This window comes from Podarcis cretensis (assembly GCF_951804945.1).
Source record: "Podarcis cretensis genome assembly, chromosome: 1".
NCBI classification, from domain to species: Eukaryota; Metazoa; Chordata; class Lepidosauria; order Squamata; family Lacertidae; genus Podarcis; species Podarcis cretensis.
The window spans coordinates 112,039,152-112,067,151 of record NC_137170.1 but is presented as its reverse complement, the minus strand read 5'-3'; the positions used below and the strand labels follow the sequence as shown (position 1 = coordinate 112,067,151).

General features: G+C 42.0%; 2 protein-coding genes and 1 long non-coding RNA gene across 10 annotated transcripts in view; 2 read left to right on the top strand and 1 right to left on the bottom strand.

The window, feature by feature from the left end:
• Positions 1-2,884, top strand: part of TTC21B (tetratricopeptide repeat domain 21B) — a 32,364-nt gene extending 29,480 nt beyond the window's left edge. For all 3 annotated transcript variants that reach the window (XM_079975949.1, XM_079975948.1, XM_079975950.1), the window contains exons 26-29: positions 1-225; positions 495-615; positions 1,021-1,088; positions 1,395-2,884. In XM_079975949.1, coding sequence (XP_079832075.1) covers positions 1-225; positions 495-615; positions 1,021-1,088; positions 1,395-1,472 — 492 coding nt within the window. In that variant the 3' untranslated portion in view covers positions 1,473-2,884. The remainder of the gene's footprint in view (positions 226-494; positions 616-1,020; positions 1,089-1,394) is intronic.
• Positions 93-8,918, bottom strand: LOC307220369. The gene is made up of 3 exons (XR_013840854.1): positions 8,782-8,918; positions 1,009-1,043; positions 93-195 (listed from the first exon to the last, which is right to left on the bottom strand). It is a non-coding gene; the product is annotated as an uncharacterized lncRNA (long non-coding RNA).
• GALNT3 (polypeptide N-acetylgalactosaminyltransferase 3) lies at positions 8,877-27,996 on the top strand. 6 transcript variants are annotated; one of them, XM_079978700.1, is made up of 12 exons: positions 8,903-9,025; positions 11,857-11,961; positions 12,999-13,609; positions 14,687-14,859; positions 16,485-16,634; positions 17,601-17,835; positions 18,874-18,991; positions 19,731-19,931; positions 21,062-21,193; positions 21,292-21,393; positions 24,493-24,645; positions 25,544-27,996. In XM_079978700.1, exons 3-12 carry the CDS (start codon positions 13,071-13,073, stop codon positions 25,664-25,666), a joined length of 1,926 nt encoding a protein of 641 aa, XP_079834826.1. In that variant the 5' UTR covers positions 8,903-9,025; positions 11,857-11,961; positions 12,999-13,070; the 3' UTR covers positions 25,667-27,996. The 6 variants fall into 6 exon arrangements, with proteins under 6 accessions (XP_079834830.1, XP_079834825.1, XP_079834826.1 ...); XM_079978701.1 differs by lacking the exon at positions 8,903-9,025 and adding an exon at positions 9,110-9,250; XM_079978702.1 differs by lacking the exon at positions 8,903-9,025 and adding an exon at positions 9,299-9,316.
• Positions 27,997-28,000: the final 4 nt, after the last annotated feature.

Here is a 28,000-nt window from a genome sequence, read left to right as displayed (position 1 = left end):
AAAGATCACATCCCAGCACTTTTGGGAATGGCCACGGCTTACATGATCTTAAAACAAACCCAGCGAGCCAGGAACCAGTTGAAGCGCATTTCAAAGATGAACTGGAATCCCGTTGACGCAGAAGAGTTTGAAAAAAGTTGGCTTCTCCTCGCTGACATTTTCATTCAGTCTTCAAAATACGATATGGCTAGTGACCTGTTAAAACGTTGCCTTCGTCATAACAGGGTAACGGACAGGCCAGAAGTAATGCTGTATCTGTTCTGTTCATGTTTTTCTACCCCTGGAGTCTTTTAATTAATGCAACTAATCTTATGGAAAGCAGGCAAAATGAGGCCGGCATTCCTTATACTGGCTGATAGTGGTGAGGGCAGTGATTTATGACCTTCTGTGCGGTGCCATTGAGGGCCAACAGCTTACAATTCAGTGGGGCCAACAGGCTCTGCAATTTTAAGTCCCGCTGACGGAGATTTCTCTTTTTTAAAAATTCTTTTTAGTCTTGTTGCAAAGCTTATGAATATATGGGATACATAATGGAGAAAGAACAAGCATATAAGGATGCAGCTGCAAACTATGAGATGGCCTGGAAATATGGAAACCAAACAAATCCAACAATTGGTAGGTTCACCCTTAGCAACTTCATTTCATTTTCACTTCACTTTTAATTCGTATAATGCCTTTCTATATTACTATACACAACGTGGCTGACAAGCTGGAGAAACAACAAAATAGACAGCAAAGATCACACATGTAATTGAAATTGAAAACCAAGGTGATTCTTTGCAGCCAAGAGTGGGGAGATCCACTCCAGCTCTCTGGCCAAACACTCTGTGGTTAGTAGGTTTTAAAATTTATTATTAATTATTATTACATATTTATTAAATGCCTATGCCATTCTTCCTGCCAAAGGAACCTTGTTCAAACAAAGGGGCTGCAGCTCTCAGCTCCCCTTGTAAAATCCTAGGATTACATGAAAAGAGAATGATACTTTTGCATTAACCTCTGACTTACCATTTTTTAAAGGTTTCAAGTTGGCATTTAATTACCTGAAAGCCAAGAGATACATTGATGCAATCAATGTTTGTCATAAGGTAAACTGTTCTTTTTACAAACATGTTTCTTTGCTTGTGTGTTCTATGAAAAGGGGAAAACACTGAGGTTTAGTGTAGTCCTCATTAATGGCAGTATTGACGTCTGCTGCAGTGAAATAGCTTTAGATATATAACAGTAGAATAGTCAGCTACTTGTTTTAGTTTACAGTGAGACATAACTTTGTGTGTCTACGTGTTGTAAACTGCCCTGAGGCTTGCAGGTATAGGGAGATATACAAATTTAATAAATAACAATAATAAAGTAATAACTTTACTGCTTACTATGAATATATTTTCTTTCAACAGGTTTTAGAACAACATCCAAACTACCCCAAGATCAGAAAGGAAATACTAGATAAGGCACGCATAGCATTAAGAACTTGAACAATATTGTACGTATTTATCTTAAATGGGGGGGGGGGAGGGCAAACAGAGAAAGGTCTGTAAAACTATCTGTGTAGTTTGTGATGCTACATGCTCAGTTAGTTCCCATTGAAAAAAAGTGGAGAGTACTTTTAAATTATCTGTCTTCTGGAAGAGGCAGTTTTAGCACGTAGAGAGTTCAGCAAATTTAAAAGATAATCAGTGTCTGTTACTACCCACCTGTAGGTATTGGCTACAGTCCAAATAAATCACTTTGGTGTAAGGGAACAACAGCCACAGCTGGAACGTCCTTTGAAGGTTGCTCTGTGACAGAGAGAGTTCCCAGCTGCACCCTCCTTCGCTGGCCTTCGAACATCACCCTCGTAAAGGTGATTTATTTGGAGTACGGCCATGCTTTTGAAATGGTGTATAATCGGGGTCCTCAAAGGCAGCGGGGGGAAAGACTGCGAGAATGCTTTATTTGTGTCTCACACGTCTAACTGTTTTATTTTTGCAAAACGTTTTCCCAGATGGAATCCTAGATCAAGTAGACCAAAACTCGAAAAAATCCTTTCCCCTACCCCAATTTATTTTACCAATGAATAATTTCTTTTGCTATTGTATACTACAGAAATCATTACATAATTGTGCAAGGTGCCAGTAGTTCCCTAAGGATATATTTACTGATTACATACGCAACTTGCCATTCTTTTGAGATGTTTAGCCTCAACCATTTGGCAAGGTGGGTTAAACTGAAATGATGTCCCATCCCCATAGGCTATCCTACTGAATGGGAGGAATTTGAATTTCATTCTACCACATTTATTTATTAGCTAACGGTATTTGCATGCTACTCTGCAATTATTATTATTTTATAATTCATTAAAATGATTTTAAAATACAATATAAAAGAATTAAAAATACAATTACAACAAAGCACCTCTTGGCAGATAGAGAAAGCAGTAAAATCAGGGACAGACCAATTTAAAAACTTTAGCAAACCAGGGTTCTCACCGTTTGAAACACTTTGATTGAAGATCTAGTTGTCCTCCATGCTTAAAGCTCCAAAGTAGTATTATTACTAGAACTTCTAGTAGAAACGACAACGTATTTTACTTCATTTGTATAATTCATTATTTGGATTATTGTGTAAAACTGTCTTTCATCAAGTGATTATTGTTTATGTAGCCTCAAAGAATTCCCATGGCTTTTTCTGAGAGGCTTGTTTCAGTGCCTGCAATATAGCATGTAGGCCATAATTCAAGTGGACAGAGATATGCCTCACCTTTTGTAAACACTATATTTACATATGCTTTTATCATGAGATTTGCATTGTTTTATGAATTTTGGTATTTTTCATGTAAACTGTACTGAATTACTAATTCGAAAAGGATGTATAAATGTCTTACATAAAATAAATATATTTCTTCAAATCTGTCTTTATGCACCATATCCCATGAACTGGGAGCAATAGTTAAATAAAGGTGGGCCAGGGAAGGTGGGGAGAGGGGTTATTGGTTTGTTTTTGTTCTGCATTACACTGGAAATGACAGAATGTGTTACACAACAACCATTAAAACACAGCTTAAACTAACAGGGTTTTTTCACAAGAGGGTATGGGTCGTATTATGAACTTCTGCCACTACCATCCACCTTAAACTTGATTTCCACTTCAAGACTGATGTTAAGATTTCATTGTTATAGTTCTTGCAGTTGATTGAAGGTTCCTCCTCCACGCCCCCCTGGTATGCTGTGGTATCCACATCCTCTGATTCAGATATGAAACTACCACCACAGTCTTCACTGAGTTCCGATGGCTGCTACTTTTTCACTTTGTTCTTACCAGAGCTAAACATAGAAATGGCTTTTAAGTGAAAAGCAAATTGACTTGTTGCGTTACATAGAGTTGCCCGTATTTATCTTTGGAGATTATATTTGGATCTGTTTGTTTAAAACTCCATTTTCAGCTACCAAAGCTATTAATTTGAAGGCCGCCTTTTGTTTGAAACATCATAGCTCTGTTCTCTGTTTCTGGACTCGTCACAGAGAGCCTCTGTGTTAGGGTTGTTTTCATTTATACAATTGCCTGTTTAGGAACCTCTTTTCTCCTGCTGTAGCTCACCCGGGCCTTCCATGTCACAGAGGCTATCTGTTCCCAAGCCTTCTAAGTCAAGAAAGGCAGTAAAATAGGCATAGGCAAACTCGGCCCTCCGATGTTTTAGGACTACAATTCCCATCATCCCTGACCACAGGTCCTATTAGCTAGGGATGATGGGAGTTGTAGTCCCAAAACATCTGGAGGGCCGAGTTTGCCTATGCCTGAAGTAAAACAACCTGTTCTGAGGGTGTTATCAACTGGCCCCCAGACAGAAGCCTGCCTGAGACAAGGCAATGACACACCTTCCCTATTGCCCATACAGAGACCTTAATGGAGTGGCAGTTGATGGCACTGGTGATGGGACATCTTCCATTTCTACACCTGAGGGCATCAGGCTAGTTTGGGGGGAGAGGTGGGTGCAGGATAAGCTGTGCAGTATACACAGGTATGTCCTTCCAACAGAAGGGAATGGCCCCAGGGCTTGAGGGGAACAGCCAAGGGATTACAACTGATGCCTCCCAGCCTTTGCTGAGGGGGTTGTAACCCACAGGCCAGCAGCTATGTCAGGAGTATCAGGAAGCTGGCACACTTCCGCTAAGTGCTGTCAGGGTCACATCTAGATGCATTACCGTCAATTCCAATATAGCTGGGTCAGCAGGCTAATTCTCAGGAATTTTTTGAACATGTCTTCACCTAAGTTGGTCACTGATGTAGAAGACCATCATCAACGCATAAAGGTTGATTGCATGCCCGTTTGCCTGAAATATGTCTGTTTGGAAGATTCTGTGTTCTGATACATTCTCATCCAATAACTTTTCCTGTTCTTTTCCTCTGCACGCTCCACCCCACCCCACCATGGGTGTAGCCAGGCATTATTTTAAGGGGGGGGGAAGGCTTTATGGGAGGGCAGAACCGAGTTATCTGCAATGCAGTTGGTCAGTTGAGTATTTTTATTTGTTTACTTGACGGGGGGCAGCTGCCCCCTTGGCTACATCCATGCACCCCACCCTAATTGTTTGGTTTCACGTAAGCCATCTGCCCTCCTGAATTCAGGATAAAAGAGTGACATTTTTCTATGGGTGACCCTACTTTTTTCTCACCGTTAAGTGGGAAGACTCCATTTGAGCTTTTAACAATATTTTTAGCAGCATTTTATAACTTAAGCCTCCTTTCTAATACATGGCCTTTGAATTGAAAGGACGAGAGAGAGAGAGAGAGAGAGAGAGAGAGAGAGGTGTCAGTTCAGTTATGTTAATGAAAAAGGAGTCCAGTGTTCAGTATGGTGTTGCCTAGCAACTCATATTCTCTGCCTTTGAAGGAGGAGGAAAGGAGTGTGTCTGCATTTTCTATTGCTCTCTTACACTGGAGATTTAAGCTTCCTATAGCAGCTTATAGAGAGAGAGAGAGTGTGTGCGTGCGCACGCTATGGATACCTATACATACAACTATAGCAAGCTCTTTATATAAGCTCTTTGTTATCATACAGTATGCTTGAAATATTTTGTGTCCTATAGTTTCAACGAACAGGTTCTCAGTCAAATTGTGTCTTTATGATTGTAGTTGCAAGAGAAACCAAAACGATCAATTCCATACCTTTCAAATCTAAATACAAGCAACCCCTACACTAGGTAGCTGAAAAATAAAACCCTTAAGCATTGAATTTAGCATTTCAAAAGGAACTGTGTCTAAAGAACCGCAAAGATAGTGGGATGCATATTTTCCAAAGTGAAACCGCAAATAATATTTTCCCCAAAAATCTTTTATGCAGCAGTTTGAGATGCAATCTAGCAGTGGAAGTTTTGTCACTGACTTCAGTGAGAGATGTGTGGCAGCAAAAATCATTATAGTAGGGTAGCCACAGGTACGAAAGGGGGCAGGGCTCCTGCACCTTTGATAGTTGTGTAGAAGAGAAGATTTTAGCAGTGTTGCTTGTTATGCCTGCTACAATTCTCTCTTCTATTCAGCTCTAAAAGGTGCATGATCCTTGTCCTCTTGAACGTGAGCTATGGTTCTGTGCATCTGATTGGCCTGCAAAGGATCCCAGGTTCAAGAAAGTCCCTGGTCTGAATCTCTGGAGAACCACTGCCAGTCATTGCACTGAGTTAGATGGACCAATGGTTTGACATTGCATAAGGTAACTTCCTGTGTTCCTACTCTCTTATGTTAGCATGATACAGTACAGTTCTGGGATTAAATATCAGTGTATGATAAAACAAAAACCATCAATTTACACACTTGCCTATGAAACAGCGCTACATTGCTTTGGCAAATTGATAATTATTTAGTTTTTCCATTTGTCTTGAAGATGCTGGAAAGTATTGATTGTACAGAAGAAATGGAGGTGGAAGAAATAGGATGAAAGTAACAAGAAAAAGGGCTTTGCAGTTCTATGGATATTTACATGAATTCAGTGGTACTTCAGAGCAAACATACACAGTATCATGCAGCACAGATCAACAAGAGCAAAAAGCTGCTGTAGAGTATTGTTTAAGTAAAGGTGAAGGTGAAGGTAAAGTACCCCTGGACGGTTAAGTCCAGTCAAAGGCAACGATGGTGTTGCGGCGCTCATCTCGCTTTCAGGCCACACAGCTTTCTGGGTCATGCGACCAGCATGACTAAACCGCTTCTGGTGCAACGGAACACTGTGATGGAAACCAGAGCAGCGCACGGAAATGTCGTTTACCTTCCCGCTGCAGCGGTACCTATTTATCTACTTGCATTGGCGTCCTTTTGAAATGCTAGGTTGGCAGGAGCTGGGACAGAGCAACAGGAGCTTACCCCGTTGCAGGGATTTGAACTGCTGACCTTCTGATTGGCAAGCCCAAAAGGCTCAGTGGTTTAGACCACAGTGCCACCCACGTCCCTACAGAGTATTGTTTAACAGAACAACTCTGTGTGTTTACTCAGAAATAAGTCTACTATTGTTAATGGGGCTTGTTCCCCAAGTATGCATTTGATTGTTCATTTGAGCAAAAAACACAAGTGAGATTAAGACATTAACAACTTTCCTTTTTATGGTGCTAGATTAATTTACATTTTAACTCATACCATGCAGTGGTGTTGGCTAAAAAGTCACACAGTTCATGACATAAAGCCTAGTTGAAGGGAAAGCAGCTGTTAATGAGGTGGGGGTAAACAACCACTGCTCCCACATGTCCTCGGAATTGACCCTTCATGCATCAGCTTTTCCTGAAGGGAAAAAGGGGGTAGGCTTAAAATTTCTAATCTTCAGCCTCTTTATGTAAAATCTTATAAAAGCAAATGGACCTTATTCTTATCATTAATAATACGTCATAACTGAACTAGTCAACCTGGATAAAAATGAGGGGAAATGTGAGATTTCTGCCCAGCCACCTTACAAGAACACAGAACTGTGAAATCTACTTTATGCTGTTAAAAAGGAGACGATTCATATTTCCTATGGAAAGAACTGAAATACAGTAATGTAAATACTTCTTAAAATATTGCAGCATCTGGTCAACATTACTTTTTTCAGTGTAATTTGAAAATAAAATGCATGATGCCAAACTAAATATATATCTTTCTTTATAAATTACTCACACAAGCAACAATAACACTCTACAATTCATACTTGTTTCAATCTCAGAGCATCCTGTCAATTTCCACTGTTAAAACAGTTCCCTGTCATTCCCAAAGCATGCAGTTTTCCATTTTCCTTTACACTATTTGTAGCTACTACATAGGTATTTTTGAGCAATGAGTGTCTGACATCTCCAGCAATAAAATGTAGATTTTACAAAATCTTTGTGGTGACACCTGTGCAAAATTCTATTATTGTGTCTTCTAGATTCAAGGACCGAGTGATACCTGCTGAGGCATTGTTAGGATGTCCCTGTTCTTTTCGTTAAAGGCCCCGACCTCTTGCCCCGTTCCCCATTTCTAAAAAATCTCTTTAGGTTGGCTGAAAATTATTCCCAGGTGGAATCTAGACACATACTGAAAATGCTGTGAAAATGCTTTTTTTACAAAAATGCTTTGAAAAATATATTGAATTTGCCATAGCTCACCATCTCCATCTAGTGTCACATTTGTATAATACACTTTACAACAAACTTAAAATGTTTGATTTGCAGCTGTATAGCTGAGTCTCCTGCCACTCAATGAGCTCAGAGGCAAATTGAACCCTAACAACAAAAGCCAGCTTTGTTTTCTCCCCTCATAAAATTGGCCAAAATTTGCATCTTGACATAAATTGGTGTACCTATTTCATGCAAGTTTACATCATGGGTTTGTGCCTATTAAGTAAACGGTAAAGGACCCCCGGACAGTGAAGTCCAGTCAGAAGGCGACTCACCTCGCTTCAGTTGGAAAGTATACCAGTGCAAGTAGATAAAGTAAGGCAGCAGGAAGGTAAATGGGCTACAGTGGTTATGTACTTAATTCGTTCGTTCGTTAACTCTGGTTATGTACTTAATTCGTTCCGGAGGTCCGTTCTTAACCTGAAACTGTTCTTAACCTGAAACACCACTTTAGCTAATGGGGCCTCCCGCTGTTGTCGCACCGCCGCATGATTTCTGTTTTCATCCTGAAGCAAAGTTCTTAACCCGAGGTACTATTTCTGGGTTAGCGGAGTCTATATCCTGAAGCGTATGTAACCTGAAGCGTATGTAACCCGAGGTACCACTGTATTAAGTTTCTAGCAATGTGCCCGGGGGCCTGTATTCTTGATCCGCTTCTATAATGATCATATTGAACACTCCATCTCTTTCTCCCATTCATATATCACAGCCACACCGATATATTACCCTAAATTTGCCAGCGAACTTTTGCTTTTCGATTTACCCTCATTTTTCCATCAGGGCCTTAAAAACACATAGCAAGGGCCATGCAATTCGCCTTCCTTTTACTGCCTCCACGTTGCAACGAACGCCGCAGGAGCTCATCCATCCCTGTATCAGTTTGCTGAATTAATTCTGCTCTGGAGTTTCCATTGCTCAAGCACACACACACCCCTCCTCTGCCCCTCGGAAATAAGCTTCGCAGGAACCCCAGGAAAGAGTCGCCAAGGAGCGCAGAAGAGGTGGAAACAACGGCAGCGTCCGGGCGGCAGAGCCTCCAGGCGTCAAAAAGCCATAGAGGGCAGCGGAGGAGGAGGAGGAGGAGGAGGATCATTCGGGGGCCTCCGTGCTTCTCGCGCCCGCCAGGGGCACGTGGGCCTGGGGCCTTCCGTCGGAGGAGCGGAAGGAGGGGCTGCGCGCGCGCGCGCCTTACCTGAGCTGCCCAGGTGAGCCACTCAGGTGAACGCCCTCCTCGGCCCGACGCTCACCTGGGCGCTGCCGAGCCTCACGAAGCGGCCAATCGCAGGCCAGGGTTTTTCGCTCGCCGCCCTGGCAACGGAGCGCCGCCGCCGCCGCCGCCGGGGAGAAGGAGGGAAGGAGGGCAGAGGAAGGCACGCTCGCTCCTTCCTTCCTTCCACGCCGACGCCGAAACCGCTTTCTTCGCGTTGCTGGCACAGGTAAGGGCGGGGCTTATTCTGCTGGGTGGCTGCCGGTGGAGGTCAATGAGAGAAGCGGGGGGGGGGGTCGCCCGCTGCCGTAGCTTCAGGGGGCGAGCGTCGGTTGCTGGCTCGGAGAGCCGTTTGCAGAAATGGCCATGTAGGGTGGGAGGCTCCGGGTTGGAGCGGTTGCGCCCTTCGCCCCCCTCCCCACCTCCTGCTCCTCCTCTCCCGCCCTATCCCGAGGTAACGAGGATGGGGAGGGGGGAGTTGCTGGTCTTGTTCTACTAGTCCTCTGGGGAGATTTTACAGGTACAGTATAGATCAGATACAGCTATGTAGTGGAGAGAGAGAGAGAGTATATATATATATATATATATACACACACACACACACACACGCACATATTTTTACTCTGTGTGTATGTGTGTGTGTCTATATATATGTGTGTGTGGGTGTAAGGAAAAGGAAAATGACCCCTGAACTGTATGGGTATATGTATGGGTATGTATGTGTATATGTAGGGACATGGGTGGCGCTGTGGGTTAAACCACAGAGCCTAGGACTTGCCAGTCAGAAGGTCGGCGGTTCGAATCCCCGCAACGAGGTGAGCTCCCGTTGCTTGGTCCCTGCTCCTGCCAACCTAGCAGTTCGAAAGCACATCAAAGTGCAAGCAGATAAATATGTACCGCTCCGGCGGGAAGGTAAACGGCATTTCTGTGTGCTGCTCTGGTTCGCCAGAAGCGGCTTAGTCATGCTGGCCATGTGACCCGGAAGCTGTACACCGCAGCCAAGAAAGCGAGATGAGCGCCGCAACCCCAGAGTCGGGCACGACTGAACCTAATGGTCAGGGGTCCCTTTACCTTTACCTTTTACCATTATCCCAGCGCCGTTTCCCGCTGCTTCCAGCTGCTATCCCGGATTGTTAGATATCCTGTAGACTGTCCCCGGGAAAGGTGAGGCTGCTGATCCCTTATTTTCGAGGCTGCTGATCGTTTATTTTCAAATCTGAAAGTTGACAGCTATGGAGAGAGAGCCCCTGGGCAATGATGCCCTGTGGGCACATATAACTGCGTGAACGGGTATGTTTCGAACTCATGCCTGGTCCTAAGCTGCAGGGGCCAACACCTAGGGGCCAAGGTCCCTTTGCTCCCCCACCTTTCCCAAATGTAGTATTTGAGGAGGCTGCCCCCTGCCCAAGTGGATGGGCATTGCCATTCAACTGGTGTGTGGGTGTTGCGTCATGTGATCAGTTATGCAGGGCAGTGCTTGCCTGCCCCACCCCCAATATTTTATTCAAGTTGGCAGCCCTGTCCTAGGAAGGATCCCCAATGTGGGATGATCCTGGGGTACCCTTGCCAAGGGTGTTTTAAGGTGTGCCGAGATTAGGCATATGAAGTGCTTTGAAAAGTGCCTACATAAAATAGTAAGGCTCCAATTTTAAACCGCAGGGGGTAAGTTTGGTTGAGCCCAGTGGGATTTGCTTCAGAGTAAGTATGCTTAGGTGGGACGCAGGTGGCGCTGTGGGTTAAAGCCTCAGCGCCTAGGACTTGCCGATCGAAAGGTCGGCGGTTCGAATCCCTGCGGCGGGGTGCGCTCCCGCTGCTCGGTCCCAGCGCCTGCCAACCTAGCAGTTCGAAAGCACCTCCGGGTGCAAGTAGATAAATAGGGACCGCTTACCAGCGGGAAGGTAAACGGCGTTTCCGTGTGCGGCTCTGGCCAGAGCAGCGATGTCACGCTGGCCACGTGACCCGGAAGTGTCTCCGGACAGCGCTGGCCCCTGGCCTCTTAAGTGAGATGGGCGCACAACCCCAGAGTCTGTCAAGACTGGCCCGTACGGGCAGGGGTACCTTTACCTTTAAGTATGCTTAGGGTTAGGTGGGCTCTGGTGTGTAAGGTTTATCATAGGACCCTAGGAAGTCAGGCCAATGGTCTGGCTGTGTTGCATTGTCTGAACTGTTGCTATGCAGCTGGCGGGCAGAACCTCTTGTTCTTGGACCTTTCTCTGCAAAGTTTTGGGATAAGAGATTTCAGGAGACTGCCCTCACCCCAATGTCAGTTGTTAGGAAATAGCTGTGGGAGAGGGCAGCTGAACTCATGTCCTGCTTGTAGGCTTCCCTTGGGCACCAGGCGGGCTACTGTGAAGAAACAAGATTCTGGACTAGATCAGCTTTTGGTCTAATCCTGCAGGGTTCTTGGACCAGGCCTGACTGAATTCAGCTATAACATTTGGGAGCAGCCATAGTACTTTGTGTTTCTTGCAACGGTGCCCCCATGGGGATTGGGGTGGCCAGAGGTGGAGGAAGATTTGAGCATCTTCCTGTACAATTTTAATTGTTGTGTAATATGTGTTGTTCAGTGTATTGAATGAGTGGGATTTTGGGTGTGTGTAACTTGCTGAAATTGTGCAGGAGAGACACAAGATATTAAAGGTTCGAAAGCTTTTTCTTAAGCTCTGCCCAACCTCAGAACAGAATGGTGTGCATTGTAAAAAAGAGTGTGATCTTCTGATCTTCCTTATCCTTCCAGGAACTGCTGCTGGTGATGTGGAAGGTCAACAGAAGATGTTGACATAAAGAAGGGAGGTGTGTGTGGTTGTAGTTGGCTTTCCCATGACTCACAGGCTACACCACATTTTAGCTAGCTGATACATTTAGCTTTACAAGGAAGTGGTGATCTTTAGAATGCCAAATGAGTACTAACTGCCTAACTCATGGATTAGCAGTAGTATCACATATGTAAAGATGTATAATTAATTTGTCATTTTCTGTAGTTATAAGGGTGGGAATCCCAGGCTCAAGAAAATTTGATGTTGGTTCCCAACTACATGGATTATTTTTTTTGTCCGCCAGACTACAATGCAAGTGCCTAAAAATTATCCCTAAAACCAAAATTGAATGCACACCATTGATCCTAAGGAAGTAAATCCCATTGAATCCAATTGAACTTCCTGTATAGTAAGTATTTTAGGATTGGAGCTTTAGAACTTTAATATTTCAGCTGATGTGATTTTTTTTTTAATATTCAAAATATTACTGTTAAAATGTGGTGTTTTTGGAGCTTAGTTAGGAGTTTATGACTTGTAAGAGAGTGCTTCTTGAAGCTTAATTTTAAAGTTCCATGCACAAGCCCATTTTTTTCCTGATGACTTTTGCTTGAAAGAAATGGCACGTGGCATTTCTGCATTTAGGTTAGCATCAAGATGCATGTTTATGACTAATGAGACCTTTGCTCAGCCAGCGGTATACCATCAATGTCAATTCACTTCATTTGACTGCAGTTAGTTGCATTAGTGTACCATCAGTTTCTGTGATTAGAATATATACAGGGCGGAATAATACATTTTGTATTATTTGTCAAGTACATGGGTCTTAGTACGTTTCCGAGCACAATTCAAAGTATTGGTGCTGACCTTTAAAGCCCTAAACAGCCTTGGCCCTGTATACCTGAAGGAGCATCTCCACTTCCATCGTTCAGCCCAGACACTGAGATCCAGTACCGAGGGCCTTCTGGAGGTTCCCACACTGTGAGAAGTGAAACTACAGGGAACCAGGCAGAGAGCCTTCTCAGTAGTGGTGCCTTCCCAGTGGAATGCCCTCCCATCAGATGTTAAGGAGATGAGTAATTATATAACATTTAGGAAACATCTAAATACAGCCCTGTATAGGGAAGCTTTTTAAGGTTTAATGTTTTGCTATGTTTTTATATATGCTGGAAGCCGCCCAAAGTGGCTGGGGCAGTACAGCCAGATGGGCGGGGTACAAATTATCATTATTATTATTATTATTTGTAGCCTTTGGTCAGAATTCAAATACAAATTGTGGTAAGTTTAGAAACGAGAAGACAACTTGAGTACTGTACTGAAAAGAATGCTATCCTGCTTTGCACAGGTTTTACTCTGTGCCTAATTAAGCGGATGCATCTGTCCTTATGAAGCATTAAAGTGTCCATTTATACAATAGCATTTATTAACACTTAAAAAACTTTTCTGCAGATATGACCATTTTATGAAGCATCTAACTACCTCTATGAATAAAGAATAGCATCATTGGAAGCACTTGCATACATGGACAAGTGGAGGGTGGGCATGATGGCTTTCGTAAGGCTGCTAAGACGATTCACAATGAAACATTTGTCCCCGTGGAAACTTTGGAAGTTTACCTTCATTATTTTTATCTTCTTGATATTTTTGTTTCTGCTACAAAGAGAAGTTGGCATTCAGGATTTTAATGTGGAGCCTGGGAGCCCATCAAAAGATGGAAAGATTAATAATGTACTGGGTCTAGTATTAAAAGCTGTGAACAATATTAAAGTTGCAAAGCCAAAAATGCAGATTAAAGCGCCTATTAGGCAAACTCAAAAGGCAGGACAGAAGCACTGTTTACCTGGCTCCTATACAGCAGCAGAGCTGACACCTCACCTGGATCGACCCCCTCAGGACTCTAATGCTCCAGGGGCTTCTGGTAAACCATTCAAAACGGTCAATTTAAGTCCAGCTGAGAAGGAGGAAAAAGAACGCGGAGATGAAAAACATTGTTTCAACGCTTTTGCAAGCGACAGGATTTCTTTACACCGGGATCTTGGACCAGACACACGACCTCCTGAGTATGTTGAAGTATATTTGGATTTCTGGTCTTTAATTACATATGCAAAATATTGAAAAGGGGTTTTGATTCCCCATGTTCTGCATTGATATGTGCTTTGTCGCCACTATCATTAGCATAATTTCTAGCTACTTAATTTTGCATCTGTATGTATGAAGCTGTGTAAGTATGAGTACAGTAATATTCTAATTATGTCTGATGGAAGCAAATAATGCATCTAAGAAATTCAATAGATTGTGATGTAAATTTGTTTGGTGCCCTTTCACACATTTCCTTTAAGAAAGGGGTTGGAAATTAAAACTCACCAGTGGACCAGATGCTTACTCTGTGCAAATTTGATGAGGTCAGGGACCCCTCCCCAACCTGTCATCACAGTGATTTCAGATGACATGGCACTTTGATATCTCGATAGCCAACGGTTTGTCAGGATTTCAAAGCACAGCACAGGGCTCTTTGCAAGTACCTTTAAAATGGCACTGTGTTTTGAAGCCCAAACAATCAGTTGATTGTGGCAACTTCAAAATACTGCACAAGGCTATTTGCTACAAGTTGCTGAAGTGCTGCCAGTCATCTGATCATTGTCACTTCAGAAGCCCGCTTTGTCCTAGCCCAGCTGCCTTTTTGCCTTCCCACAACAGATGTGATATATGTTGTGAGGTGATTGGCAGATGGGTGTGGCTTAGCCAGAATGGCCTGTTTGGCCAAATGGGCAGATATAGCGAGCCTAGTTAGGATCTGAAGGTTCCCCACCCCTGTTTTAAGATGTATTGATGAAAGGATGCCCTTTTCTTTCATCACGAGTGTCTAATCCTTGATAAATTGTAAATCCTGGACATTTTATGGTGGCAATTGTTCTAAATTGCCACATGCCCCTTGTGATGTATTACAAAAACATGTTGCTGTATTGTTAGGATATTCTGGAAACAATTGCTCCACACAGATCTTATGCATGGCTTTTTTATATTAGTATTGGTGTGAGAAAGAAGTTCCACCATACTTGCCAAGCTTTATCTGTGCCACATCAAAGTATCAGACTTATAATCCATTTTTCATTCTTAAAACTGTTTTTGTCATCTAGATGTATCGAGCAAAAGTTTAAACGCTGTCCTCCACTACCTACCACAAGTGTTATCATAGTTTTCCACAATGAAGCATGGTCTACTCTTTTAAGAACAGTTCACAGTGTGATGTATACTTCCCCTGCAATATTACTGAAGGAAATAATTTTGGTGGATGATGCCAGTGTAGATGGTAAGAACGTATAATGTTTGTGTGTGGTTTTTCACATTTGAGTTTTTCATATTATTTTGTGTTCCTGAAAATACACACTTTTTAAATAACAAAAAAATTATATTTCTAAAGTATAAAGATCTCTCAAATTGAAATGATTTGTGCTTTCTCTTTGTCTCAGTTCATGATCCTTAATGCTTAATTACATTAGGCATGATGTCTGAACTGACTATGTGAACAGCCACCAAACTAGAATTTGAAAACATGACTTGACATAGGTTTGCAAACCATGGTTTGTGCTAACTGGCTTGATGTGATATCTGATTTTATAAGAGCAATAGCTGCAATTATGCTTTTGTCTCAAGAGGCTGCTGCACTATGGAGACAGGAGTGAATTTACCGACTTGTGAAGCTGGTGATGAGTGGGTGGAAAATAAAGCAGATGAGAAACTCTAAATCATACTTTGTTGTCTGTACATTTGGAAGTTTAAACCATGGTTTGGCAGAATATCAAACCTGAGCTTCTATCTTAATTAGTAGCTGTTGTTTTGGTGCACCAGCAGCCCCTTCTCTTGCCACTCCTCCCCTTCCGTTATCTGCCAAAGAAAGAACGCCTGTAGTTCTGCTTCACGGCAAGTGAAGAAAGACTGGCTCAGACACTAGTTTCTACATTTGTTGGAAGTGAGAGAATGCCCTTCTCCCACGTCTGCCTGATGCATTTGCCCCACTTCCCTTGCCACAGTTACTTTTGCAAGGCATAATATTTCAATGAAACGTATGCACACATGACGTAAACAAATTATTGTTGCCTGTAAGCATTGGGTTGTACATGCATATAGGATCCACTGGAATGTTAGTCTCCTTTGTGAATGGCAGGAGGGCTCCTGCTCTCTACAATCTGTGGCAATGAGAGAATGCATTCTCTGAACTAGCCAACTGACTTGCTATCTTGCAGCAGTCTTAAAGGGTGAGTCTCTAGGTCAGGACCAGGCAAATTTTCCCTCTCTCCCGCCCCCTTCAAAATTATGAAACACACCTTTAAAAAGGCTAATTTAGTTATGAAAAGAATTCAGTAATGCCCAACCTACTTCATAAATGTGGTAAGGGTAACTAATGTTATTTGACTCCCCTGCCAAACGAGTAAAACTTGTTCTCTTTCTGTCAGTAGAATACTTTTCAGTAGAATGTCTTTTCAAAAAAAAATTATCATAGAAGTGGAGAGTTGGAAGGGACCCTGCAAATCATCTAGTCCACCCCCCTGCAATGCAGAATATGCAGCTGTCCTGTATGGGGATCAAACCTGCAACCTTGGCATTAATCAGCACCAAGCTCTAACCAACGGAGCTGTCAAGAAGATATGATGACTTGGCAAATTCATCTTTTCACAGAACAAATTTTGTTACTGCTTTGTACTAGAAATTGCATTTTCCCCAAATTCTGGTTTCTGGTGTATTTGGGGTCGTATCTCCCTTCCCCCATTCTTCAATAAAAGCAGATACTCTTATCCCTTCAAGCTGAAACTACAGTACAGGCATTTCAGAATAAATGTATTTTGACTTTCCTCTTATTGAGTGGCTAGTTATGAAAAGTGAACTTAACGTTTCCCTTTTATTAAATTGGCAAAGACTGTCTTGTTGTCTTTTCAGAATACTTGCAGGATAAATTGGATGATTATGTGAAACAATTCCAGATAGTTAAAGTTGTCCGACAAAAGGAAAGAAAGGGGCTCATCACTGCTCGATTATTAGGCGCTTCAATAGCAACTGGAGAAACCCTCACTTTTTTGGATGCACACTGTAAGTAATAGCGTTGGACTGTAATAGTGTTTAGTTAGCTAACAAATATTAAAGAATTTTCGTATTGATTTCTTCCTTGTCCTGTTTTAACTGTTTTTCTAACAAATAACACTATAGAAGCATTGCTGTTGAAAATGCACAGCTTTTAAAAATATGGAACTGATTGCAGAAAAACTATTTATTTAAGCTAAGGACAGCTTTTACACAAATGCACATGAATCTCGGGAGAAAGCCAAAGCTAGTCCATTTTTAAAATATCTAATTTGTGTTTCGGACTGAGGTTTAGGATGGGAAAAATCAAAGTTCATTTTCATTTCGTGCTAGCCATATTTTTCATTTGCTCATGTATGTGATATTTCATAGCAGGTATCTGTAAGCTAACAATATTTCCAGCATACATGTGGATTTTTAAAAATAACAGCAATCCTATGTAGGTCTATTCAAGAGGGACATGGGTGGCACTGTGGTGTAAACCACCAAGCCTCTTGGGCTTGCTGATTGCAAGGTCGGCAGTTCGAATCTGCTCGATGTTGCTCTGTCGCAGCTCCTGCCAACCTAGCAGTTTGAAAGCATTCCAATGCAAGTAGATAAATAGGTAACCATTGTGGCAGGAAAGTAAACAGTGTTTCCATGCCCTCTGGCTTTAGCCACGGTGTCCCGTTGTGCCAGAAGAGGTTCAGTAATGCTGGCCACATGACCCAGAAAGCTGTCTGCAGGAAAACTCCTGCTCCCTTGGCCTGAAAGTGGAGATGAGCGCCTCACCCCATAGTCAAATTCGACTGGACTTAACCATCCAGGGATCCTTTACCTTACTCAGAAGTAAGTAAATTCAGTGGGACTTACTTCCAAATAAATGTGCATAGGATCACAGCCTAAGTGAAATTAAAATGTTGCTGTAACTGCTTTTATGAAAGTGGATAAATCCAGCATTATATTCATCATTTTACCTCCTGTTTCCTCTCTCAGGTGAATGTTTCTATGGCTGGCTAGAGCCATTATTGGCCAGAATAGCTGAAAACAATACTCGTGTTGTAAGCCCTGATATTTCATCTATAGATCTAAATACATTTGAATTCATGAAACCTTCCCCTTATGGTCAAAACCATAATAGAGGGAATTTTGACTGGAGTTTGTCGTTTGGATGGGAATCTCTTCCTGAACATGAAGGCAAGAGAAGGAAAGATGAAACGTACCCTATTAAGTAAGCAATGAAACTTTTCCCCCCCCCATTTACAAAATCTTTACTTGAAAATATTGTTCCAAAGAATAATTCACATGTAACTTTTTTTCATTTTGGTTAAAAAAGAAAAAGAATTGCAGAAGGATCAGAGAGGCTCTGTCTTCTACATCTTGTATTCTTTTCACCTGGTACTTCAGGTTTTAAACATTTTTTTCAAATAACTCTTGAAATTTTAAGCTTTAGTAGGACCTGAACCACCTCAAATAAGCTCTATCAGTAGAAGAGTTGTATGTATATAAAAAGCCATTAGTTGAATTTTAAATGCTGAGAATGCTATGGATGCTAATGTTGCTTTTTTGGCTGAGGTTTGCTATAACAAAAGCCTGAGTGATGGCATCCTTGGCTTTGAAGGTAGGATGATGGGAACATTTGAACTGGTTGAGCAATGCAGCTGTTGGAGGCAGAAAGAGACTGTAAGAGAAAAGTTGGCATCCCTAATTAAGGCTGCTTGTTGCTTCGGGTTTAGGATTTCTGCATCATTACGGAATGCAGTTTACATATAGCTCCTTGATTTCATTGAAATTTACCTTAGAAATGGCGGTGGGGCATATAATGACTGATTAAAACTAGAACACATTTCCTCCCCCCCCCTTTTAAGTTGAGTTGAGCAATCCCTCCCCTGCCCCAAATCGCACTGTTTCGTTGTAGTGATACAACTACTGCACAACTCATATTCAGAAGCAATTTCTTCCCAGGACAGTTGTTGACTATTTTATTGTTCTGGCTTTGAAATAGATGCTAATGTGCATATAACTCATGGTAGTAACTTCTCTACAAAGCCCAAATAGTAGCCAAACATTTTCACTAATGTGTTTCCTTCTGCTGTTGGCTGTTTGCTTTTGCTGATGGTTCATAAAGTGTTGATTGCCCATTTATCAGGCTTTCCTGAAGAGGGATGGGCTTTCGGATCTTAAAAAGAAAAATAACAGGCTTTCCCCAGATTGAGAAATTGTTAGCTTCATGAAAGATTATTTCCCCTCTCCCTTTTCTTTTTTGCAGAACACCCACTTTTGCAGGAGGCCTCTTTTCAATATCAAAGGACTACTTTTACAAAGTTGGAAGCTATGATGAAGAAATGGAAATATGGGGAGGAGAAAATATAGAAATGTCTTTCCGAGTAAGTTTAGAGACACAATATTCACATGAAGGTGCATTGACAAAACCACGGTTGCATCTCAGCTGCTCCCTATAGAAGTAGGAGACCAGATGAGCTTGGTCTTCGGCTAATGATAACTTGGAGGGAGAAACTACTGTAGCGTTTAGGGATGGCAGGATCTGTCCATTTCAGTCCTCAGTTTTCCAGCCTTAAATTTGTTTTCTCAACGTTTTGGAACAATTTGTGATTTATTTATTTTTTAATATCCTCATGAAAACTGACTGTAACTGGGCGGGGCATGCATATACACACTCTGCCTATTCCCACAGGGGCCAGGAACAGAACCCCCATGTGAAATGGTGTCTGCCTGTACTTATTTATTTCCTGGTGCCACGCATATGCACAGTCATGCGCAAGTTGATTGCGTGTAAAGGGGGGGGGGGCACCTGTAAATGTGAATTTTGAATAATGCCTGTGTTTCAGTTTGCATATTGTTTTGGAAAATGGGTAGATTCATATTTAAATGTGGGCTGAATTGGATCTCTCCCCATCCCTAGTAGAGTGGTGTCAGGTGCTTGGTTGGTGCATCAGTATTACAAAAATGTCTTACTTAAGACAGAATTGTTTTCTTTCCCTGTTGCATGTAGGTAGACAGGGTTTGATTTCAGAAAGCATTTTTATACAAATGCTTCTAGAGCAATATTACCTGCTATCTGGTGATTCTGTTAAAGGCAGATAAGTAAAACTGTTATTTTTTCAGGTGTGGCAATGTGGGGGTCAGCTGGAAATCATACCTTGCTCAGTTGTGGGCCATGTATTTCGCAGCAAGAGCCCCCATACCTTTCCAAAAGGGACTCAAGTGATCACCCGTAATCAAGTTCGTCTTGCAGAAGTCTGGATGGATGAATATAAGTATATATTTTACCGGAGAAACACAGAAGCAACAAAAATAGTTAAACAAGTAGGTGACGATGGTGGTGGTATTAGAAATCAGTTGCTGCACTGAAGTTCTTGGTGAGCAAAAATTATTTATTGTGAAAATATATAAACGTAGTAGGCACTCTTTATTCAATTTGCTCTCCTTGGCAATATATTGAATAGATTCAGTAGTGCCCATTACCTCTTCATTTAATCTTTTATACAATACCTCCCCGAAGCTCTTTGAACTAGAGTAGTGCCGTTAATTGCATCCACCAACTTCTAGGAGGAATGAGGGGGATCTTTCTCAATAATTCTCTTTAACATTCAGTTGATTAATATATGTGAAGTCAAACAGAATGACTAAAAAAGAATCTTGATTTTACTAAAGCAATATTAGCCAACTAAGATAAATATTAGAAGACTAGTACCAGGCAGTATCTGTAAGATGCAATGATGGCAAACAGCTTGGATGACTTTAAAAAACAAATGCACAGAGTATAAGGCTGTGTTCTGCCTCTACTGTCAATGGCAGTATACATCTGAATGCCGGAGTCACAAATGGGGAGAGTGCTATTGCACTCAGATTTTGCTTACGTGCTTCACATAGGCATCTAATTGGCTGCTGAACCTAGACAGTAGGCTTTTCTTATGTCATGTTAAATGTAAATACGGAATTAACAACATTTGATAACCTCAAAGACCCCAAGTTGGCCAGTTGTTTAGGGAGAAAATTAAAGTTAGTGATTTTAAAAATGGATGGCAAAGGATAATGTAGATTTGCATCTCAAGTGTGCTTGTGTGTATTCCTGGCTCTATAAGTTTATGTCAGTTATTTACTTATTTATATAAGAGAGAGAGAGAAAAGGAATTATTGGGTTGTGGCCACCATTTTGGGTAAATGGTGTTTCTTGCTCCACTTCTGATTCTTTGGGGATACATGGAAAAGGATAATTTGATCAGAACGTATAATGATTACAGGAAATGTGTTGAGGGCTGCAAGAAGTTGAGTGGCTTCTAAATGGACCTCCAACCTCTATTTTCATTATTAAAAGAAACTTTAAAGCTTGTTTAACTGAATTAATTTACAAATTCCCTCTGTGTTTACTTTCCGTAAAAAGTATTATTTGTGATTTGGTTTTGTTATAACACTGTTTAGTATTGTTTCAACAGAAAACCTTTGGTGACCTCTCAAAAAGATATGAGTTAAGGCAACAATTACAATGTAAAAACTTTACGTGGTACCTTAGCAATGTTTATCCTGAGGCATATGTACCAGACTTGAGTCCTCCATTATATGGATTTGTGAGTATGCTTTTCTTTTTACAAGAAATAAAGCAAATGTGTAGAGGATTTAACTATGCTATTCTGTACTTACATTTCCATTTTTTTACATTCCTTAGTTAAAAAATGTTGGGAGAAGAACATGCCTGGATGCTGGAGAAAATAATAATGGTGGCAAGCCACTGATTATGTATACATGTCACGGGCTTGGAGGAAACCAGGTAAAATGTTGCATTTGGTTTTTATGTAACTGTGCAGATAAGCACAGCAATGCGTTTTCAGACCATGTTTTAAATTTATCAGGGTCTTATGCCTAGAATATCTACATGAAACCACTAGGTGGGGTTATCTGGAGGTTTGGAGTAAGTTGTCAGCAGTATGCTGATGACACTTAGCTCTAGTTTTCCTTTACATCTGCAGGTGAGGTAGTGGAAGTAATGGACTGGATGAGAGCCAACAAACTGAACTCAATCCAGATAAGAGTGAGGCCCTGTTAGTGGGTGGTTCCCTAGACCAGATGGGTAGGAGATTGCTCTTGATGGGGTTACACTTCCTCTGAAGGAGCAGGTTCGTAGCTTGGGGGTACTCCTAGATCCTTTGCTGTCGCTTGAGGCTCAGATGGCCTCAGTGGCCCGGAATGCCTTCCATCAGCTTTGGCTGGTGGCCCAGCTACGCCCCTACCTGGACAAGGATAGCCTAACTACTGTTGTCTGTGCTCAGGTAACCTCAGGGTTAGATTACTGCATTGTGTTATAAAGAGCAAGGAGCTCTCCAAGGGCAGCACCAAATTTGGAGCCATCCCTATGGTTAGAAGTTACTGTGTAATCACTGTTTTATTTGGGAAGCCTGATGTTCTTTATGTTCCTGTTTGAGTGTGTATATTGTAAGCATGTCTCTCATTTAAGGTATTCAGTATAAAAAGAGGGCATTGTGTTAGGGGAGAGTAACCTACCATTGGCATAGATGCAGTGGAACCCAAAGTGAAAACCAACTCTCAATTTGAGTCTCCTTCCTCTGCAGAGTCCACATCTCTTATAACCTCACGCTAATAACTTGGATGACTTCCATAATGCTATATTCTGGCTTGGTTACACTAGTTCCCTGACTGTCTCTGCCATGCACTCTTCATCTGTCTTTCAGCTTTTTGTCTGCTTCTGATCTATTCTACGGGAACACTCTTCATTTCTTCATTGTAAACTTAATAATCTTTACTCTTTCCCTCCCTCTTTCTTCTGCTGCTTTTTCCTTTGTCTTTAGAACTTTTGCTGTCAAGGAAGAAACCAGTGGGTGACTAAGCAACCAGGCCTGTGTCATCTGTCCTGTCATACTTACAGCCTCATGCTGGGAGGTTAGAGTGGTCTTCCCTATGCTAAAACCACCTACCATTTTGAGCCTATGTACATTCCTAGATGGCTGAACCTCTAACAAACACTTCTCGGTGCACAACTTGTGGAGCAGAGATGGTTCAGAACATATTGCATCCCTTAAATGTAGCACCTCTGGAAATGTAACTAGGTGTTGCAAATCATAGTTAATTTCATTCAATAAAAAAACTCCATTTTTATGTAAATTACCCTATCGTAAAAAGTACTGTAGTGGCAAATAGGAAAGATGTGGATAGTAATTCCATTGTTTGATTCCTTGGTGGTTACCTAGTAACCACTCAATGGTCTCTTCTATTAAATAGTATTTGTTTTTGAATTTCATACTATCAGTTTGATACAGGAAGAGAAGAACAATCTGGTATCTTATATTCGTTTAATAGCATATATATTCATCCCACCAATCCTCCCAAAGGAGGTCCAGGGCATATTGCAAGTGTCATTATTGCCTGGTCTACATCAGCGTTGGCAAGGGTGCCATGCCAATGGAAGACATTTCACTTACACTGTTAAGGCAGTGCTGGCACACTATGGCCGGACAGCTGCTTCTATCCCTTGCAATTGATAGATGCCTTGGATATGATCTTGCCAAAGTTAAGCACTGAAATCAGTGTGGCTTTAAAAGTGCTTAACTTTGAGTGGATAGGTAAAGGTAAAGGTACCCCTGCCCGTACGGGCCAGTCTTGACAGACTCTGGGGTTGTGCGCCCATCTCACTTAAGAGGCCAGGGGCCAGCGCTGTCCGGAGACACTTCCGGGTCACGTGGCCAGTGTGACATCGCTGCTCTGGCCAGAGCCAGAGCCAGAGCCGCACACGGAAACGCCGTTTACCTTCCCGCTGGTAAGGTAAAGGTAAAGGTACCCCTGCCCGTACGGGCCAGTCTTGACAGACTCTGGGGTTGTGCGCCCATCTCACTTAAGAGGCCAGGGGCCAGTGCTGTCCGGAGACACTTCCGGGTCACATGGCCAGTGTGACATCGCTGCTCTGGCCAGAGCCAGAGCCACACACGGAAACGCCGTTTACCTTCCCGCTGGTAAGCGGTCCCTATTTATCTACTTGCACCTGGAGGTGCTTTCGAACTGCTAGGTTGGCAGGCGCTGGGACCGAGCAGCGGGAGCGCACCCCGCCGCAGGGATTCGAACCGCCGACCTTTCGATCGGCAAGCCCTAGGCGCTGAGGCTTTAACCCACAGCGCCACCTGCGTCCCGCTGGTAAGCGGTCCCAATTTATCTACTTGCACCCGGAGGTGCTTTCGAACTGCTAGGTTGGCAGGCGCTGGGACCGAGCAGCGGGAGCGCACCCCGCCGCAGGGATTCGAACCGCCGACCTTTCGATCGGCAAGCCCTAGGCGCTGAGGCTTTAACCCACAGCGCCACCTGCGTCCCTACCACTTTGAGTGGATAGCACCTTTCAATTGCAAGAGTTCTAGGATCCTTAGACATTGCACAGACTTTTCATACTAATTCTGGGTTAGATCCAGAATGTATTTCATGAATGGAAAGGCTACTCTGTTCATAGAAGGGACCAGAGTCAAGCAGAAGCTGCACCTCTAGAATAAGGGAGGGGAAGGCAGTTTTCACCAATTCTCCCTGCAGGCCCCAGTGTAACTTCCTACATTGTTCCAGAGAGCCTCCTACCTTCCCAAGCAGCTCTGGGATCTGCTCTGTACAATTGGTTTCATTGGGAATCTGCCACATAGCTATCTCTCCTGCCTTGTCTCTGAGTAGGAGACAAAAGGGAAACTAAAATATTTCCATTTTCACCCTACTATTTTTAGTGACCTGCCCTTGTCATGGTTTAGGCATTGTGTATAAAGCACTCCACCTGCAAAATTCAAGTTGTTCTGTAAGCATTAATCTGGAGTTCAAAGGGACGCCGTGAATTTGTATGGTTGAGTTTTGGGTAATACTTCCCTGACTGAATTGTTTCTTTATATAGTACTTTGAATATTCTGCACATCATGAAATTAGACACAACATCCAGAAAGAGTTGTGCCTGCATGCTTTATCAGGAGAAGCACAACTTCATGACTGTGGCTACAAAGGGAAGAACAGCAGAACCCCTCCTGAAGAGAAATGGGAGATCCGAGAGGTATTACAGCCATGTTTTTAGATACCATTGTAGAACAGTTACCATTGTAGAACAGTGAACCCATTATGTTAAAGGGAAGCATTTTTTTAAAAAATCAAATACAGCTACCTTTAACCCACTGTAAGCCTCTAGGATATAAAGGGTAAAGGGACCCCTGACCATTAGGTCCAGTTGTGACCGACTCTGCGGTTGTGGCGCTCATCTCACTTTATTGGCCGAGGGAGCCGGCGTACAGCTTCAGGGTCATGTGGCCAGCATGACTAAGCTGCTTCTGGCGAACCAGAGCGGCGCACAGAAACGCCATTTACCTTCCCGCTGAAGTGGTACCTATTTATCTACTTGCACTTTGACGTGCTTTCGAACTGCTAGGTTGGCAGGAGCAGGGACTGAATAACGGGAGCTCACCCCGTCGCGGGGATTCGAACCACTGACCTTCTAATCAGCAAGTCCTAGACTCTGTGGTTTAACCCACAGTGCCACCCGTGTCCCAAGCCTCTAGGATATAGCAGGCTCTAAATTCAAAGATGTAAATATAGCTGCAGCTTTCAGCACGGGGGAATTTGTTTCAGAATCATCAGTCTTTGTCAGCATTGATAGAATTTTGTCTCTCCAAGTATGCTTGACATCTACAAAATCTTGGCTGGATTAATGGGCAGAACTAGAGAGACTGTGTGATATAGTACAATCACCTGTCGTACTTGGATTGGGCAGAGCCAGTTTCAAATTCCCACTCAGCCCCAAAGTTTACAGAGTGCCTCTGCATAAGTCACTGTATGACCAATCTACTTCACAGCATTGTTTTAAGGTTAAAGTGGGTAGTCCTGGCACGCCCCCCCCCCCAATCTCCTTGGATAAAAAGTAATATAAAAATGTGTCTGCTCTCTCTCCACTTTTCTAGGACCAGTCATTGTACAACACAGCCTTAAAGATGTGCCTGACAGGAAATAAAGAACATCCAAGCTTGGTGCCGTGTAACCCCTCAGACGTCTTCCAAAAATGGATTTTTAGCCGAAACAATTAAGTACTGGTAATTTAGGAGATGTTTTAAACGGGAACTGTATCTCCTTCAAAATTATCCAGCTTTAACTTAAATTATGCAGAGTCATCTTAACTGTAAAAAATAAATAATAAATAAAGCATTTTTACTTCAAAATTAAAATGCACAATTTAGCTGGCAAGAAATCCAAGGAATACTTAGGTTTCTTGATTCTTAAAAAAATGTTTACAAATATTGGAAATTATATTTCCAGTATATATATTTTTGTAAAACCTCTATCTTTAAGACACAATTCTCAGTGGTTTGGGGATAGTTTGTAAAAGTTTTACATACATACATTCACAAACACATTCTGGTCAATAACTGAAGAAACTTGTTGATAGAGGTTACGGGAGATTATTTTTTTTCTATATTATCTGAAAAATAGAGTGCCTTATAGGTGTTCTTTATAATTTAAACTCTGACAGCTTCCCTTAAATGACCATCCCTGGTTTACACATTGATCTAGTTGGCTCAGTGTTTATAGCAAGAAATATCTATGAAGTTTATCAATTCTTCTGAAACTATGAAGTTCTATTACCACTCCAATGAATAATACTTTCTTGGTGTTAGCCCCTTGCAAACTGGTTGGGTCTCTGTATGCTGCTGTTTTTGGTGTTCTGTTGTTCATTATGCTTATCAGTGATGAGCTTTATATGTTTAAGATTTCTGAAACTGATTACAAAATTGTTCTCTTTTGGCTGAAAAGGTGTTTATTGCTTCTCCTGATATATTGCATTACTTGCTTCTTAGACAGTTCTGGCTTCTCTCATTTTTTTTTTCTATTATGTGTGGGTTCCAAGTTTCCATATCTCTAATTCCTATTTTCCTCTTTCATGTGTTCATAATTTAAAACATGACCCTTTTAATTCAAAACTATTGAAAACCATTTTAAGTAACTGGTGTCTTTCATCAGAAATTTGTAATTTTTTAACTACACCTACTGGGTTTAGAGTTAGGATTATTTGCTTTGTACATGCAAGGAATTTTAACAAAATATCTTACTGGTTGCACATTCTGTGATTAAACACCTTAATTAAGAGTCAGTATTCAGCACTTTTTGCTGCTTAGTGTGATGGGTCAACAATGCTGAGAAAAATAGAGGGGTTTTCAAGCACAATGCTACATCGGTTCATGGATTTTCACTTGTGCAACTAGATTCTTCTTCCACAAATCTGCTCCAGAGGGTTGGGGAGAGCCCCTGGAACAGATTTAGAGGGCATGCTGGGGAGAACATTACATTGTGATAGAATCAGATAATTGGGATTACATTCGATCCACCCTTAGCAATTAAACCAAGAAGTTGCAAATAAAAGCTCACTCTTTGTGAATAATTCCTCTAGCATTTAAAAGAGAGGGGATGGATGCCACCATGGAGGAGCTTTTTCCCCTGAGCATTGCAGACATATATTTGCTATTCATTCATAGATTCCTGTGCTGTATTTCATGTGCACACACAGACCTTACAAAGTTGGCCCCAGCTCTTTCCCGTGGAGGAGTTAGAGGGTTGCCACCAGAAATGAAAATCGCTCACCACCACCCCAGGCATATGTGGAAGCACTTTCTGTGCTCTTGTGGGCCTTTCTGGATCCAGCCAAAGCTGGTCTTCAGATCTTTTGGGTTACAACTCCTGTCAGTCCCAGCCAGCATGGCCAATGTTCAGGGGTGATGGGGGGCTGTAGTTCAAAACATTTGGAGGACATTAGATTGGGGGAGGTTGTTACAGCACTTGCCATCTCAAGAAGCTGATAAAGCAGTTTTCTTTATTTAGGTATCTCTGGTTTTAAACAAAGAAGTGGATGTCGCAACTACTTGAGGCCTTGCATATACACTATTGAAAGCTTATTGTTGAGATGCTGCTTGCATAAGCAGAATTTTGCAATGTGGCAGATGGTTGAAGCAAAACTATTGTTCTTCCTTAAAAGTATGTTTTCTATTTATACAGTGGTTTTCCTCTACTTTGTTGATTTGGTGTTTATGTCACAAAGTTAACTACTACTTTTTCTTCCTCCGTGCTTGCATTGCCCCAAACGTTCAACCAAAACTATATACTGAGGCTATAATTATGACTTCATAGCACTTCGTTATATTTTTATCTTTTCCGCAGCATGCAGTTCTGCTGTGTCTCTACCCCACTGGTCTTCCATCTGATTTAAACGTGATACATTTAACTACAGTTGTTCTAGGCTGAGTTCTTAATTCTTCCTTGTACTCCTAAGCATTTATTTCAGGTATACGTGATATGCTGTACAGAACGCCTCTTTAATTTTGTTGCATAAACGTAATAAAATAAAAATATTTTGATGCAAAAGCTACCCT